The sequence below is a fragment of the Lotus japonicus genome, chromosome 6, assembly GCF_012489685.1.
Source record: "Lotus japonicus ecotype B-129 chromosome 6, LjGifu_v1.2".
Taxonomy (NCBI): Eukaryota; Viridiplantae; Streptophyta; class Magnoliopsida; order Fabales; family Fabaceae; genus Lotus; species Lotus japonicus.
Window position 1 is genome coordinate 41,314,817 of NC_080046.1, and position 17,916 is coordinate 41,332,732.

General features: G+C 35.7%; 3 protein-coding genes across 9 annotated transcripts; all 3 read right to left on the reverse strand.

Annotated features, from left to right (window-relative positions):
* Window positions 1-295: 295 nt before the first annotated feature.
* Window positions 296-4,138, reverse strand: LOC130725989 (protein root UVB sensitive 3-like). 5 transcript variants are annotated; one of them, XM_057577184.1, is made up of 8 exons: window positions 3,397-4,125; window positions 2,915-2,947; window positions 2,240-2,297; window positions 1,994-2,032; window positions 1,842-1,904; window positions 1,471-1,534; window positions 1,140-1,269; window positions 296-553 (listed from the first exon to the last, which is right to left on the reverse strand). In XM_057577184.1, the coding sequence occupies exons 4-8, from the start codon at window positions 2,021-2,023 to the stop codon at window positions 337-339; spliced, it is 504 nt and encodes a 167-aa protein (XP_057433167.1). In that variant the 5' UTR covers window positions 2,024-2,032; window positions 2,240-2,297; window positions 2,915-2,947; window positions 3,397-4,125; the 3' UTR covers window positions 296-336. The 5 variants fall into 5 exon arrangements, with proteins under 5 accessions (XP_057433167.1, XP_057433168.1, XP_057433169.1 ...); XM_057577185.1 differs by having other exon boundaries at window positions 2,915-3,020; XM_057577186.1 differs by having other exon boundaries at window positions 2,915-3,034.
* Window positions 4,139-7,650: 3,512 nt separating this feature from the next.
* On the reverse strand, window positions 7,651-8,893 carry LOC130723862 (nuclear transcription factor Y subunit B-3-like). The gene has a single exon (XM_057575005.1). The coding sequence runs from the start codon at window positions 8,488-8,490 to the stop codon at window positions 7,921-7,923; it is 570 nt and encodes a 189-aa protein (XP_057430988.1). The 5' UTR covers window positions 8,491-8,893; the 3' UTR covers window positions 7,651-7,920.
* A 6,368-nt stretch (window positions 8,894-15,261) lies between these two features.
* On the reverse strand, window positions 15,262-17,103 carry LOC130726238 (uncharacterized). 3 transcript variants are annotated; one of them, XM_057577476.1, is made up of 3 exons: window positions 16,784-17,103; window positions 16,563-16,680; window positions 15,262-16,367 (listed from the first exon to the last, which is right to left on the reverse strand). In XM_057577476.1, the coding sequence occupies exon 3, from the start codon at window positions 16,339-16,341 to the stop codon at window positions 15,454-15,456; it is 888 nt and encodes a 295-aa protein (XP_057433459.1). In that variant the 5' UTR covers window positions 16,342-16,367; window positions 16,563-16,680; window positions 16,784-17,103; the 3' UTR covers window positions 15,262-15,453. The 3 variants fall into 3 exon arrangements, with proteins under 3 accessions (XP_057433459.1, XP_057433456.1, XP_057433457.1); XM_057577473.1 differs by having other exon boundaries at window positions 16,563-16,716; XM_057577474.1 differs by having other exon boundaries at window positions 16,563-17,103.
* Between the last annotated feature and the right edge of the window lie 813 nt (window positions 17,104-17,916).

Sequence of the window (17,916 nt, forward strand, 5' to 3'; positions counted from 1 at the left end):
CCGCAGGATATATAATGAGGCGTTTTCTTGAGCGCCGCAGTTACGAGCGTCGGGGGCCGTTCTGCGGCGCTTATATCCAAGTGTTGGAATAACCGCCGCAGTAAACAGAGGCGGTTATAAACCGCCGATGAGTCTGTATTTCATTCCGCCTCTGTTTTGCAGCGGTTTGAAACCGCCGCAAAGTTATATGTGAATTCTTACCCCAAACATATTTAAAAGATTCATAAAAAGAAACTCACAATTGAAATAACGCTACAACAACAAATTAACACCTGAATATAAGTCCAAGTCAATATTGACAGGAAATTAGATCATAATGATCTTGATGTGACAAAACTATGATGAAGCCAATTTCATGTGGTAAGATTGATTAAAACAGCAGAACATATTGTCTAACATCAAAGATGTGTTGTTGATACAAGATAAAAAGAAAGCAATTAAGAATAAAAACAGACAATCCCTTGGCCGGTCTCCATGAAATGGTGCAAAAGAACAGAGCTTCTTTCCGGGTTTAACGAGGTCAATGCCAGGCATCGAACAGCTCGGTAGTTTGCTGTATGAAAACAGAACGTCGTTTATCAGGTTTTCATATATGATGCTGGTGCTAAGATTTAGCTTTATTTTCTAGGGAAAAACTTACTTAGCACAAAACAAGGCTTCCGTATTGAAATTATGAGATCTCTAACTTCACAAAGAAAATCATATTAATATAAGGCAAGCAGACAGTGTTTTCAATTGTTGAAAAAGAGATATGGTTCGATCTCATTAATGAGTTTAAGCTTGTAAGACAACAAAAATTCAACCTTTTCTTCATTCAATCACAAACCCCCAACAAATATTCCACAATATCAAAGCATTAGTTGTTACAAACAAACAAAGATTGTCTATAATCTATATATCCATGAACAAATGGATTGCCTATTTGTCCAAAAACAAACACTAGTAAGGATATGGACCAATCATATCACAGTCAGCATGCTAATACCATCAATCTATACCTTCTGTCACTATTTAATAAGGTATGCCCAAACTTTTCAATTTCTACTTCTTTTAGCATGTAGAAAAAAAGGTTTTTCTTCACAATTCTACAATGCAAAGAATATGCATTAAATTAAACACATTACTATTAGAAAACATACCATATATATGAAACAAGGTCAGAGATAAAAAAGTAAACTAAATGGCTAGCGGGTGTCCAATGGTAATACGAGCAACAAGCATTCCCAAAGCCATGATGATCATTGTGGCTACAGTTTCCTGGCTTCCTTCCTATAGATACATGTCAATAAGTCAAAATATATCTGCCTATCTATCTGTATAATGGGAGAGACTGGTTTGCAATGGTGTGAGAGAATAACACTCAGTGGATTAATGGCATAAGATATCAAGATCATTCATAAGATTGCATAAAGATAATTGTGGTGCGAATTTTTATTAAAAAGAAAAAGATGATGGTAAAAGAAAAGCTACCAAGATCATTCATAAGATCTGCAACCAAGCGCCACATTTTTGCATTGCTGTCAAGATTTGATCCCTGCAGCATATGGAAGAAATTGAAATATAGCTAAATGAGCATGACTTTGGGATCACTTGAGAGGAGTGAATCAGTATAAGCCTACTCTGAGTTAGGATAGGTCCATCAAAAACCACTGGAAATATTTTCAACATTCAATATCCTATTGTCAAAAAATTGCAGTCTATGAAACACAAAAGGCTTTGTACCAAAAAAAAAACCAAAAGGGTCGAGGCTTCTTCTCCCAAGCCCTACCTAACAAACTGGGGTTAAGTCATTACTCATTACTCAATTAAGTACAGAACATAGCAAGTTGATAACTTGATACCTGAAAAGTGGCACCAATGACTGTTGCTGATTTCTCACCAACCCCAATAGCACTCAGGAGAGCCTGAAAGGAATTTTGTTGACCACTTGTGTACTTCTCTAAGTTTTATAAGTCAACAAGTACTACAAAAGTACTGTGAAACAATGCCTTACCTGGGTTGAAAGCATGGTCCTTATATACATTGAAAGGCCCTGCCACAATCAATCTATAATTAACTCAAGAACAATAACATGGTTTTAATATAATAATAACTTAATTGTAGTGCTTCTTCATTGTATAGTTAATCTGCAGTCACACTGCTTGGAAAACCCTGTTTGATGAAACCTTTTTACAAAATAAATGACATACAAAATTTCATTTTTTTTGTTCTTTTAATGAGAGAAGAAGCAGAAGCTTGCCTCAGGTACAAATGCTTGGAGTAATTATCTCTAAACATGGGTGAAGCGGGCACCAGATCTGCATATAAAGCGGGTGAGAAGAGTAAGGGGGAAAGGATAATCTTATAACCAATGACTGCAAAATGCAATTAGGCAATAGTGTAGAGTCAATTGAGTTGAGATAATCTTACATTTTCAAAAACTAAATAATTCACAAGAAAACACAAAGTGAAATCAGCTACTACCCAATAACACAAAAATATACTTCCTGAAGACATAATAAGTCAAGTAGTACTAGTAACTAGCAAGTGATGCTATCAAACAATGAAGGACCAATCTGTATAAAGCATGAAAATATGTTGGACATTTTGATACCAAGTCTGCACAATCACCTTGAATCCCCTTGCCTAAATTAGTTTTTAACCTGAATTTTGTTTTTATTGGATTCTTTGAAACCTATCACCGAACTCCTATGGTGTGAAACATGACATATGGAAGATTCAAGATTCCCTTGTTTGATAATTTAAAGCTATGAGAACCATGAGTTTCTCATACTTCTATAACCATAAATAACAAACAATTCGAAGACAGAAAACTACTAGTTCACAAATTTACTAGGGACAAATTTGTGATGTGATAAGGAATAGTTACTAATGTTGAGGAATCAGAAAAGCAGGAATTAGGGATTGAAATTACCGACAGCGCCACTCCTTGATCTGCAATCTCCATCTGCCAAAATTGCACAGCACCAGAAGTAAGAAATAACTTCCTCTGATTCGTTTTTGATGCTTCACAGAACAATCTGAAAATAATAATCTAAATAACAAATTCTTACTAATAATTAATGATTCATTTAGATTTTTCTCACATCAACAAGCTCAATCGGTTAACAAATTGTCAAAACCAAGAAGAAAAATCACTTCATATAATTTTCCAATATTTCGAAATTAGCACTTTCCGTATCAAACCCTAAATGAATGATCCTGATGTGAAGCTAGCTTAATATAAATTCTTAGAAATGCACAATCCTCTTGTAAACACATTATCAAACCAAATGCAAATTAAGGTTAAGCTTAATTCAACTTGAGAAATCAGATCCATGACTTGCAATTGTCTTCGATAGGTCAGAATCCAGATCACAAAACAAACAACAGTTGAGAAAATTCAGAAACATTGACCTGATACGCTTTGTTCTCGGGAATCCTCTCCTCTTGAAGTTGCTTTTCGTTTGCTGCGGCGTCGACGACAACGGGGCTCGATTGCTTCGATCGGCGAGTTATCTTCTTCATCATTTCCCCCTCAACTGAAAGAAGCTGAGATCCACGACCTCCTCTCCCTCCACCAAGCCTTCCACCCTCTCCTCCGTCCACGCCTTTAACCTGCACCACACCGCTGAGATCCTCCAGCACTCCGTCTGCATCCTCCGCCTGAAAGAAGCTCAGTGACCTCATGGTCGCCGCCGCACCGGAAAAGCACAACCTCGCCTAGGCCACGCAACTCATCTCCGAGATCTTAAGCCTCTGCAACGAGTACCACTTCGCCGGCGTCGATGGCGTCAGCCATGAGCTCCGATGGGTGAGGAAAAGCGATGACCAGTTGGAGAGATTTGGATTTCCCACCCCAAGTATTAGATTTGCCACCCAGCATTTTTAAAAAAAATGTCAGGAGTACCCTTCGGAACATAATATTCCGAAATATGTTATGTTCGTAAGATAAATTTCCAAAGCCACTGCCATCTGCCTGCCAAATGCCACTGTCACTGGTTTAATTATATAGTTTCGGCAGTTTATGTTCCAAAGCCATTCGGCATTTTAAGTTTTGAAACCTCTTGGAACTATAAGTTCCGAAACATATGTGCAGAGATGAATGAAGCGCAATACAGAATGTAGATTTGCCACCCCTTATTTGTAATGTTTCGGAAATTTATGTACCGAAAGCTATTGGGAATTTATGAACCGAAAGGTTTTGGAACTTTATGTTCCGAAACCTTTCTGACGAAGATGATGAGAAACCTCCCCGCTGATGATGAAAGTTGAAGAGGTCGAATGGAATTCGCCGGAATCGCCTCCTTTCAAGGTCAGAAAGTCGAAGAGGGAGAGGATGTCGAAGAGGGAGACGATGGGAGGGGAACTGGTTTGGAATTGAAATGAAATTGAATAGTTTGGAATTGGGAATTATAAAATCGATTAGTTTCGGAACTTAAACTACCGAAACATTTCGAATTTTTATCTCCCATAAAATAACACAGAGGGATATTTTAGTAATTCCCCACTTTAAGTGGGGTGGCAAATCTAAATCTTGGAGTGGGAAATCCAGTTCTCCTAGTTGGGGAGCGAAGCCATAACGAAGATGAGTTTCTATATCGCGAAAAAAGATGATGAATTTCAGAGCAGAACGTGAATGAAACGCGAAGCAAGAGAAATAGGGTTCACGTGACCCCTTTTGATTTTATAAAATTATTAATCAACTTGCGGCGCCTACCCCAACCGCCCCTGGTTAAACCGCTGCAAAATACTTAAAAACCGCCAGAATTTAAAATTTGACCGCCACTAATTGACTCAAACTGCGGCACTTGGCTAAACCGCCTCAAGACTGCCGCAGTGTTACACTTTGCGGCGGTTTTCCTGGAACCGTGGAAAACCAACCGCCGCAGAATGGCCGCCTCTAAATGCTGTTTTTCTTGTAGTGTTGATCGTTTCCTTTGCTGACTAATGGCTTGTAGCTATACATGTTTAGGCTTTGACGCTATCTATTCTTGAAACTGTTTAATTTCTGAAGACAGCAAACTAATTTGATATCGACACATGTCAACCTTTGTATCTGCAATGGCAAAGGTTTAGAAAAATCTATGTCCTATGAAAGAATATATTCTTTTTAAATTAGAATAATAATAAGTGGGGCATGGTTATCTATAATTTTTTAATTTGAAATAAAAAAAATCAAAAGTAAAAGGTGCTTGTGGTTGTGAGGTTTTCTGAGCTAGATACTTCATCACGGTTGGACTAGATACTCGTCCAAAGTGGAATGAGTAAGCGTCCAAAGTGGAATGAATAAGCACTAAATTTTCAATCCCCATCATAAATCATCAGCAATAACAACACTTACATACACGCAATATTTTTATTTATCTCTTATCATATCGCATCACATATATTACTTATATTTTCTCGTTTCATTTTTCTCTCTAATTTATTTGGGTGTCTACACTCAAAATAGGTTTTTACCAAACATAATTGCTCAACTTTAGTAAATCGTTGGTAAGATTTTGGTACTATTATCCTATTATCCTATGATAATCTCAGTGCTTCATCTCTCCCATCCAGTCATCAGTTCAATGCGTTATCCTTATAAGTAGGGGTGTTCGCATATTGAATTGGATCGATTTTGAGGAGAAAAACCATCCGATCCGATCTCATCGGTTTTATGATTTTGTCATCCAATAAATTTTTTACTAAATTCAAATCCGAACCAATCCGATCCAATCTATAGCGGTTTGGATTGGATTGGATTGTTCGGTTTTTATTTCACATTTTTACACTTTGAAATTGTGTTGTATAAATTTTAAAAAAATATAATATATGATAAATACAACGATACATAATTTATAACATTAATATAACATTCATAAATTATAACATAGTCAACATATTTTTAAATTATGATTATAATTGTTTACTTTGATGCATGTATATAGTTCAAATAATTACTTGAACTTTTTTTATTAAAACGTAATTTTATAAATAAGAATGTGTGATATAATTAATATATATCTACAATAAATATGTACTATGTAAGTGTAAATGGAATGATATATGTATAACTAAAAGTATACATATTTGTGAATGTTCGGTTTGGATTGGATTGGTTCGGTTTTAGAATTCAAATCCGAAATCCGATCCGATCCAATAAATAATTTCGGTTTTTTCAATTTTCAGTCTGTTCGGTTTTCGGTTTGATTGAATTTCGGTTTTTTTGGATCGGTTTGTCGGTTTTGATTGGATTGGTTCGGTTATGAACACCCCTACTTATAAGTCATGTATCTTCTGAATTACCAAAAAGAATCCTAATAAATCTTGTATCAGTGCGTTATTATATTCGAACGTTGATATATTATTTATGTATTGGATGGCTGAGATTTTGGGGATGAAACTACAGTCATATCCTTTGACTGTTTCTCTTGCTTCACTTCATCTATCTTTTAAGTTTCACTTTCATGGCAAGCAACTCCTCCACTCTCCCTCAATTTGCCTCTTCACTCAATGGTTCATTTCTTAACGAAAAACACACGATTTTTTTTGAAGTTTCCAACGCCAATGACACATTTTATTTTTTCTAAATTCTGAACGAAGCAAAGTTCACTAATCCAGGACCAAGCTTAACGAGACCGAAGCAACAAGAACAAGAACAAGAAGCCCCAAAATTGAAACTTTCCAATGGCATAAGCTAAATCGTCCAAGTTAAAACTATACTCCATTCGTTCCTATATATAAGTTTATTTTACCATATTTTGTTAGATTAAGAAATAAGTTTTTCTTCGACAACATGATTAAGGAAAAGTAGTTAGAACACAATAAATTTGTAATAGAATTTATCTACTTTCATATTTTCTAAATTACCTTTATTTAATTTCTTATCTCTCCAAGTTAGTATCTCAAAATTTCATTGTCTCTTTCATATTAAAAATGATGATAGTTTTGGAAAAAAAATATCTAATGCTTCATTGATATTATAAAATGACTTATATTTAGGAACAAATTTTTTTTTTTCCTAAAAATATGGACTTATTTATAGGAACTAAGGGAGTAAAAAATTAAAGGGTAATACTGATTTTCCACCACCATGGAGAGAGATACAAATATAAGATAGATATGTGAGAGATATAAAAGATGTATTGATGACACATTTCAAGTATTCTGTTTATTGTGCAACACTTCATTCTTTAAGCAAGTGGTTGGGGGTTCGAATCCCAACTCTTGCGAATAGGAAAAACTCTTTGGCCAGCCCTCTACCGCTTAGTGCGCTGACCGTGGGGTGAGTGACTAGTCTCACGTCTGTCGGGTGTGGATATGCCTTGGTCAAGACAAAAAAAAAGTATTTTGTTTATTAGATGACAAAATTATTGATGATGTTGAACTTCTGGATGCAATTTTCACAAATTATTCATAGTTTGTTTAGTCTTTTGACATAAAACTAAAAATTGTGAATGATGATTCTGTAATTTAATTCCGTCAAGTTTTTCTGAAGTTGAAATTTAATGTCTATTTCTCTAATCATATTTTCTTCATAAGTATTAAATAGGATCATTAACACAATGTTAAACTTGACCTTCTCAATTCACCCGAGATAATGTAAATGATTTTGAGACAAACCTGTACAACATATTGAAGAAAAGATTGCTCTTATCTCCAATTTGACTAGACAAATACAGCATGTGAATCATAACATCACTTCCCTTTTATAAAGTCCATACAAAGGTAAAGGAAAACTAGACCAATTGGGGCACAAATTTAAAAGTGGTACATCACAAGAAGCACTATTTCTATGATACAACAACAGTTAAAACAGTTACAGATTATTGGCCACAGTACAAACCAACCTCTCTATCAGGATTATTACCAATTCACTAATCACTTCACCACTACCACAAATCATGCACCCTTTTTATAATTATGAAAATAATTAAACAAGGGCCACACCATACACTATCTTGGTCTACCAGCATTGGATCCAGGCCCAGGATACCCAGGCCCACCCTTATTACCCATCACTTGATGAAACCCAGAAGAACCGTACACGTGTCCCTGATGCATCATGATCCCACCACCACCATAACTACCACCACCACCCTCAAATGAACTGTTGCTAGCATTGGAAGAGGGAGCGTCCCTATCACGCGCCGCCACGCTCTTCTCTCCCTCCATCTCCCTGAACCGCTGCAGGTACACCTTCAGCGGCTCCACGTAGTCCTCGAACCCAAGCGTCGTCATGGCCCACAGCAGGTCATCGCCGTTGATCGTCTTCCGCTTCTCCCGCTGGCACTTGTCGGAGGCCTCGCCGGTGATGAAGCTTATGAACTCCGACACGCACTCCTGCACCGTCTCCTTCGCGTCCTTCGAGATCTTCGCGTTCGCCGGCAACGCCTTCTTCATGATCCTGCTCACGTTCGCTATCGGCAGGAACCGGTCCTGCTCCTTCAGCGATAACTCTCTGTCATGAGCGTTCGATCGGCCTGCGTTGTGCTCCCCGCCGGAATCGTTGTCCGAGTCCGCCATCAAGTCCGGTGGCGGAAATTGAAGCGCCGACGGAAATCGTTCGCGTTGACTCGGTTGCGCGCCAAGTTGTTGAAGCAGTGTTTGCGGAAGAAACTCGTTGAAATTGAAACCAGAAATTCAGTGCGCGATGCGATTCGATGCGATTCTCTGTGGAATTTCAAATCCGATTGAGGATAAGAACGAATGAGAATCTGAGAATCCGAGTCATGAATCGGCTTTCACGTTCCGCGTGAAATTGACGCGCTGTTGAAATGAACGCCTCAAAACGTGAAATGGATTTTGCTGTGGAGCTCCAATTGGTGGCGGGCGGCGGCGGGTGACGGTGGCTCCGGCGAGGAAGCGATGGGCGAAACGGAACGGGAGGGATTGGTTTGGGAGCGAATGAGCAGGATCCGTTGGATCAGAGGGTTAATAACGCTTTATCCTGTGGACACGTGGCGTGTTTTGGGCCGTTGCTAGTCGATAAGTGAGAGTTGGCATGGACGGATTCGGAGCCCTTGGATGTGGTGAGTGCTTTTTCATCTGGACCGTTATTTGCTATCTGGTGGGTGATTGGATCTGACTTGGATTCTCTCCAATTTGTTGCAAAAAATCTTATTACATAGAAAATTTTGATTTTATTCGATCAATTTATGTAGCCTTACTGATTTTAAATTGTAAAAGTCAAAATAATTATCAAATTTTATAAAAAACAAATGAATGTAAATAATAATTGAAATTTTAAAAATTAGATTTAAAGAAATGTAATATCATTTATGTTTTTTTACATCAATAACGGAAGAAAAATAATCACAAACAAATATTGACAAGAAATGTCCACCAATACTAGTTGAAGAGTTTAAGATCCAATATTGCTTGCTTTTGCTTATACATACATTTCACTATTATAGCTTGTTCTGTAACTTTTTTGCATGTTCATATTGTGATCTGTACGTAGCTTATTTTTTTATAGGAAGGAATGTCCACCACATTCAGTACCCTATGTTTTACTTCTACTTGGAAAGAATGAAATCTAGCAATATATATCATGTCATTTCAGGCAAGGATCAATTTTAATCTACTATAGAAAATCCTGTCATATTATTAATAAATAATTGGCGACTTTTAAAAAAAATCCAGCTGAAACTTTTCGTTTACTATTATTATTATTATTATTTTGAACAGTACTATTATTATTATTGGGTGGACGCGACCACACGCTCTGATAAAGTTCACTAAATTAATTAATAATTTATTTGCATAGAATAAAAACTTCACATTTTAAAAGTAAAAAAAAAAAAAAACTTCACACAATTCTTGCTTTTGTTCTCAATCTTTCGGCTAGTGGGGCTGGTTTTTGCTGTCTTGCTTAAGACTATCAAACGAATATTATGAAACAAACAAAATCACTTGTGTGCCCTACCATTTAGGACTCTTATATGTATTAAGATATGGGAACATATGTCAGTGCAACCATATTTTTTTAGTTTAATTACTATACACTAAACTTAAGTTTTATCATTCAGTTGCAATTCATTAATTTGCTTTGTCACAATTAAATTTAAATTTTAAAATATTTAAAATGAAAAAGGAAGTATTATAATTGAATACATGAATAGTTCTTTATACTTTCAATACATAATTTTTTCCGTGTGTTGCCATAAGGGGTTTCAAGTTAATTATTCTTGTATCTCTTGTCTCTAATAATATCACATGAGGAAGTAGAGTTATGATTCATTTATATCCAACTTTTTCTTTTATTTCAATTTTATTTTGTTTTTCTGTTTCTCTCTTTTTTTCTTTCAATTATATAAAAAATATGTATGTACATTATCAGTGTGTGACGCTTAGTAGTGTGTGACGCTTATTGAACTTAAGCCTTTGGGTTAATTGTTGTCTAGTTTAAAGTTTGATTCGTCTTCAATGACGACTTGTGCATTATTCACACTTCAAACCAACATGTTATTACATAAAAATACATCAAAAATAATAATATAATATATAATTCATGCGACTCTTATCTAGCAACTTAAATTTTTGGGATAATTTATTGTTCGATGGTCTCATTTGTCTCTTACCTATTTTTATACAAAGGGTGTAATTGTGTGAAATTAGAGGAAGGATGGTATTTCAATTCACTCATTGATTGAAATAAACTCTTCAACTAGTACTATAGTTTAATTATGAGGTTTATGCCCTCATTTCCAAGTTCCAACCTCTTTAATTCGTTGACTGATTAAATAAACAATTGGCCGACAACTTAAATAAACAACGTAGAACTTGAAGAAGCTCAAAAGATATTAATTAATGAATTGATGAACCGTTTAATTGTTTAAGCTGGTAGCACTAGTTACAGTCAGTGGTCACATGCATAGTGACTTTGGACGTAATTAAGCAACTTGAATGGTGTCAAGGGCACCACCATTAAACATTACTATTAGTGTTGCCGAGCTAGTGGGTCAATGACCTATGGACCATATTGTTTTAATTTCTAATGTTCATGATGTGATGTGGATGACTTTTCATTTCTCTTGATAATTGTCCTCAATTTTCTAAAATATGTTTTTGAGGTATGGTTGATTTTCACTCCTAACATTTTCTCTATTTTATTTTCACTTTTTCTTTTTACATGTCTTTCTTGTTATTTAATTATTTCACTAATTGTATCTCTTATTTTCTCTAGACACTCAACATATATTTGTGGTGTTTTGAGTTCTTGTCGGGTTAGACAATTAATTATTTAAATTGTCTCAAGAAGATTAATATTGTGAATACATTATTATTTTATGACAAGAGGAAGAATATATAATAGAAACTCAACAACTCAACATAATCTAAGCATAACAAAGCAATAATCTCCTATGGAAGACTCCACACACGGGGATACCCTCTCTAGAAGCAGTCAGAAAATCCGCAACATTGTTTTTCTCCCGTGGAATGTACACCACGAAAGAATGTCAATCCCAACAAAACGCACCTCTAACATGTAAGATCGTCCACCTCTCACAAAACGTAGATACGTGCACTTCCGCCTGCAAGACCTGAACCACATGTAAATAGTTTGAGGCACAAATAATTCTTTGGTGGCCAAGCTCCCAAGCGTGATTTGTGATGGAACAGATTCTTGACTCTCAGGTACTTGTACCGGTTATGAGGGTGGCAACACCTTCCTTGGTGAAATGCTAGCTATTGAGTTGTGTCGACCCAGCGATATAAGGGTATTTTTGTGTGTCTTTTATTTTATTTTTATTCTATTTGTTTAGTTTTATTTATAATTTTAAGTATAATTAGGCATATATTGTGCATTTTTAGGATTTTTCTAGATTTTATGCTATTTTATTTGAATTTTGTAGATTTTGTCTATTTTTATTTAGTTTATCTCTTTTTTATATTTTAATATTTTAATTAGGATTTTTATCTGATTTAGTTAGAGTTGATAAGTTTTAATTTTTAGTTGTTATTTTTTATTCTTATGTTTATTTAATTTCAAGAAAAGATATGAAAAAGTGGAGAAAATCAGGAAAAATGAGAAAAATTTGAAGTTGTCAGGCTAAGTGGTGCAGCCGCGCCACTTTTCTTTGTGATTTCCGCGCAGCCACCACTTTTCCACCTCTGGTTTTTTCAGTGTCACTTTTTGAACGAGTTCAATGTTAGTTGAGCACCACTTTTTTTATTAAAAAAACTATTTTGGGGTTTTTGACATAACTTTGGCGTTTAGAAGCCGTTTTGCAAACGGTTTTCTTTGGAGTTCAAAGGAGATCGAGGGGAACACTCCTAGGGCTTTCTCTAGAGCTGTTGGATTCAATTTTTTCATGATTTTAATCATGTTAGCCATGCTTGGATAATCTCTTAACGGTACTTGGGGTTGACAAATTTAGTTCTATTGATTATGCTTTAACTTTTTGGTTTTGTTTATTACTCTTCTTGTAACCTATGAATTTCTTCTCCCGTTTTAATTGACACTTGAGTGCACACAAGTATTTCATTATTTCTTGGATAATTGACGAATTGGTTAGAAATAAAGATTTCGGGAAGAGATTGGTTAGGTTTTTGCACCTTAGACATAAGGGTAAATCTTGATCTTGTTGGCCTGAAATTAGGAACTTTATCTTTGATTGAATATGATTAATTAGGTACTAAGACATTAGCTATGGCTATTTAATCAGAAGGTTTGCTTAGTTAAGACATTAACATGTAAAAACATAGGCAAATCATCGTAGAGAAAATGAACGAGTTCATAAGTAAAGTGAAATTATAAGAGACATAATCAGGAATTGATGAAGTTACACCTCATGTACTTTTCTCTCATAAGTGCTTAAGTTTAATCGTTTCTTTTTACTTTATACGATCATTGAATCTATCAACAATCAACCAATCGATTAATCCTTTATTTTTGTTTTTCCGTCCTGTCATAATGAGTTCAGGTAGCTTAGAGGGTAAACGTACGCAATCCCTGTGAATCAATATATTTTTATTACTTCGGGCAATCTGTACATTTGCAGATTCACTATCAAGTTGTGATTGAAGCACCCTCATCACAAATCACGGGAACAATTTTTGTACCCCTTTTGTCTTCTAAAATTTTGTAATAACACACAATAATAAAAACTATCATTACTCAGAACACTTTATCAGGAACGTATCATTTAACACTATAATTGTGAATGATTTGTATTAAATAATTAGAAATTGTTTTTCTTTGTCAACCAAAATTTTAAGACTCTTGAAAACCAAACTCAGTGGTTGAGTTGTGGCAAAAATGGAGGCCGTGGTGATTCTCAATTTTGATCGGACCATGGTCGACGATCATAGTGATAAACGGGTCATCACATAAATGGTATGACCCACCTTTTCAACCAACTTCACTCCACCATGCCTGGACCTTTCTCTCATGGTAGCTCTCTCTCTCTCTCTCTCAATAAATTCAAAGTGTTTTGAGTCTCAAACTTCATTTTTGAATGTGTTTGATTACACATAAAAGAATCGTGGAGGAGCTTCACTCGCAAGGGGATTAGCATCGATAGTATTACACACTTGCGAAAATGGCTTCATTGCATTGACTATAAGAAAAATGTTGATTAGAGTCGACCAAAACCGACACTAAAGAGCTAAAAACCGATGCTACAACAATTTAACATCGGCGTTGTATCTGACTTTGAAAGGCTCCAAGCTAACTTGCTTTGTCCTCTCTCTCACCAACTAGGTTGCTTCATCTTCAAAAAAAATTAAAGACCTAGAAACGGAAAATCAAATCTGGCCTAACTTATAAGATCATACGAAGATGAAGAAGAAATTCAGGGCATTAGAGAAATATTGAATTTGGAATGAAGAACCAAATCAAGTTGTTAACCTACACAAAAGCTTGCGAATGTCAAAGTCGCAAATGTTAACATGCAATCATCAAACTTGCTCGCGAATGTAGACTTGCCACTAATTCAAACCATTCGTGGATTTGAGATGTTAAGTTGTCTGACTTAGAAAATTGAGAGCTAGGGTTCTTAGATTAGGGTCTATGAGTTTTTGGATTTGGATATTCTCACGCAACATGATAATGTTAAGTGTCACTGAAAAACATTGTGTTCATCTCTCTTCACTTCATAAATATTTAAAGAGTCTCACATATTTAATATACATGAAGAAATAGATTGACACAAAAACTACACATGATGACACATGAGAGATTTTTCACATGGATCTTAATGCATGAGTTTGGTGAGATATGATTTCTATGTTAGGGTTCATGAAATTGGTGATTTTGGTACCAGGATCCACGTATCCTGTCCAAGTATCAGTTTTGTTTTAATTTTTTGTTAGGTTGCTTATTAAGAAGTAAACAAAAAAATCCAAGCCCAATGGTTTTCTTTAACTAGGTAGTCCAATGGACATTATAATATTATGGATAAGTCACTATCCATAAACAAAATAGTGATTCATCTAAGTCCAACCATTAGTTTTATTTTTATCATTGGATTGATTGAGTTGAATATAGTGGTGGGTGAGTATAATGAATATGAACAAGTGTATTATTTTGCCATAGTTCAATCTAGTGTTTTTTTGTCGTTCCATTATATATAAAATATTTTTATCTAGAGGGCGAGGGTACGTGTAACTGTTTTTTTTCCTCTGAAGGTTGAAAATGGACTTTGTCTACTCTGTCTGCAAACTACAGAGCTAGCACACATGCTTGGTTCGGTTGAAAACTGATTGTTGGTGTTGCAATATCAGTGCAAGGAAAGCCGCAGGTTATTGATGCCATGATTTGACTTAGCAACTCCATTTACTCTGAGTTGAAATGTTAGTGATGCATGCTAACTGCTAGTTAACTTTTCCAGTAAGAAAGGGAGATTTGAACAGGGAAAGGAAAATAACCAAACAAATTCATAATTAGCACTTTAAAAAGTTCCTTTATGGATTCCACGCCTTGTCTAAAGGCGTTCAAAATATATATCACCATATTCTGCACTATTCAATTTTATCATCTAACTTCTTAAATATTTGTGCAACTAATGTTAAATGATGTATCAGGTTTGGTTTGTCAAATTTGAGTAATCATTGATCAGAAACTTAAATATTACATAAATGTTATATGCAGTTTTTTTTTATGTGCGCGCGGCTATTGCAGATTCGGGATTTAGTTACAGTTAAAACACTTCTTCCCTCCTATGGATGTATTGTGTAGGTCGAGTTTGATAACTTTTTCCACACAGTCAGTCTGTGTTTCCAACTGAGCTACCTTTCGTGAGTAAAGTTCAATTTGGACACCTAACAATTACACTTTTGGAGGAAAGCATGTGACAAAAGTACCTCATTTTAATTTGGGCATTAAGAGACATAAATATGCAGAGATACACAATCTTCTAACCATCAATGCCGGTGAATCAACATGCCAAGTTAATAAACTAGCACAAAATCTTCCTCAACAAGAAGAAAAACAGTTAAAAGACCAGTACTTAACCTGTATTAGCAGCATACATGAAATTAGGATCAATCACTAAGAAAACATTGATCTCCTAAACATGGCAATTCCTGCTTCAACTGGAAATCTCTACTCTTAGTGGATCCCATGGAGATATCAATCTCAATTAAGTTTTCATCCTCATTCATCTCATTGATTTCTGCTAAGAGCTCCATGAGACATTGCTGCTTGAAAATGGATTCTTGATGGAAGTCTGGTAACTTGGATCCCAATTTTTGCTTAGGTTCTTCAGTTAAGTCAGAGAAGTGGCTTCTTGGGAGGTTGATTTCGATCAAGCTATCCTCTTCCTCCTCCTCATCATCATAGTCATCGTCATCCTCGTCATCATCAGTGTAAGCAGCTAAGCTATCAGAACTACTCACATTTTGATACCCATTGTGATCAATCTCAAAACATTCACCCATGATTGAGCCAGCACTGCTTTCACTATCTGATGGAAGTGAAGAATCTGACTGCAAATCACCTTGTCCCTTAAGCTCCTGAATATTGAGCTCAAAAGTTTTAGCCATGATTGAGAAATTGCTGCTTTCACTATCTGAAGGAAATGAATAGTCTGATTGTGCTTCAGATTTCTCCTCATGATCCTCATTAGTTTCACTTTGTTTGTGAACTTCAGTTTGAGTATCATCTAATGAAGGCCCTAGCTCCTCTTCCTGAAGCTTATCTTGGACTAGACTTTCATCTAGAGACCCTTTTCTCTTTCTCAGTGTGACAAGAAAAATGGTAGATATGAGAGCAATGGATATTGCAAGAAAGAAAGGGAAGGATGCAGAAGCTGATAAGAAGAAGAAAAATGAGAAGACAAGAACCAACATGACAGGTAGAAAAGAGACTAAATTGGAACACAGCCTGGAACAGAAATGTTGCTTATCTTCCTCCATCATGATCATTGACATACAGAAATGCAAGGACCCAAGTCACCCTACAAATTGTTGGAAAGAGAGGATGAATGAACAAACACAGATTAATCAGAACAGCAACAGGATGAAGACTGAGTTGTGAATTAGATTTACTGTCCCAAGAGTTTTATCCAGGTGTTATCCCGAATACAACTTTCCAACTCAAAGGCTGCAAAAAACTGCTGAAAGGAGATAGTAGATCTAATGCAGGCAAATACCTGAATTTTTATGGATCTAGACTTTTTTCAGTCTTGAACCACAACTTGAAACACAGTGAAGTCAGGAGAATTTTTAGTGACTCCCAAGGTGTATTTTGGGGTGTGATGCCAAGAGAACCTTTACAGCAAAAAGTTGCAAGCTTTCAGCTCCAACCTATAATGCTCAATTTGTAAATGGTTGCCAAAAATGTCAAAAAGTAGCTAAAGAGGGAAGTTCTTACCTTGTCAATTTAAAGAAGAATCCCATATCATAACTTCAGCTACAAAGCTAAATGTTTCCTTTTCATCAAACATGTTATGGGTGAGATTTGGTGGTCTCATTCTTGAAAGGTCAGTTTTCTTATACTGCTGAAAACAACTAACAACCCCATCAGAAACTCAACCAAATGTTATTCTATGTTTTCTTCTGACCCAAGCCTTTTGTTTTTATCTGCAATTGATTCTCTTGGAGGTAGCAAAGCTGTTTGTTTTCCATCAACATTTAACAACTCTCAAAGTCTTGAAGTTGCTGAATGCATGTGCCAAACATATCTGACCCCCCACATGGCACAATTTCCAGACACTTCCAAACAAATTTTCAGTGAGAGAAATTGATGATGATGCACTTAAGAAAGGATCTTGTTTTATCCACAACAAAACACAAGCCATTTCCGAAAACTCAACATACCAAAGTTGGCAACAACAAAAGTCTCAAAAGAACACTTTTGCCCCCCACCAAAGGTATGTAAAATATGGAATCAATAACAAGCTGAGCACTTTTATGACTTTTTTAATTTTCCAGACATGATTTCAACCAACACACAATTAATTACCTTTAAAATCAAGGACATCCTTTGTTAGTAATTTACCGTAAGTATTGGTGACAGTCAACAACTATGCTTAATTGCTTAAGAAATTTTTGAGAATTGAAAGACATTAAAAATAAGCAGTGTCGGAAGTAATGATGATAACCCATTTTGTATTGTCTGCAGCTTAGGAAGCCTTGCACAAGCAATTATTTCTATGGCCCATTTCTGCTTTGGCATGTCATGCAGGCTTTGATGGAGGCCCATTCTGGAAGATTTATCTCTGTGACGTAGGCTCAATTGTCATCTAATCCTTGCACAAAAAAAGTAACTAGGAGAGTCACCAAGAGCAAATCAGTGGAGATTATGAGTTTGCTTATTGATTCTAGCTGTGGTTATGTTTGATTTCAGTTCATATTTGAGTTTAGGTCTATGTAGTAGAGCATGTTAGCTTCTTCAGTAATGTGTATTTGTGGTGCTATGTTGTAAGTGTCATCTTTAGGATTTGATACCCTTAATCTGTAAGTGCAGTTTGACTTGACTTATGCCTTAATCCTATGTATTTTTGA

Bases quoted from the DNA above. Each gene is read 5' to 3' on its own strand.
- LOC130723862 (XM_057575005.1), bottom strand. From the start codon at position 8,490: ATGGCGGACTCGGACAACGATTCCGGCGGGGAGCACAACGCAGGCCGA.
- LOC130725989 (XM_057577184.1), bottom strand. From the start codon at position 2,023: ATGTATATAAGGACCATGCTTTCAACCCAG. The intron at 1,270-1,470 runs GTAGCTTTTCTT...ATGTATCTATAG, and splicing joins AGATCTTATGAATGATCTTG to GAAGGAAGCCAGGAAACTGT. The intron at 554-1,139 runs GTATGTTTTCTA...GTTTTCATACAG, and splicing joins GACCTTGTTTCATATATATG to CAAACTACCGAGCTGTTCGA.
- LOC130726238 (XM_057577476.1), bottom strand. From the start codon at position 16,341: ATGTCAATGATCATGATGGAGGAAGATAAGCAACATTTCTGTTCCAGG.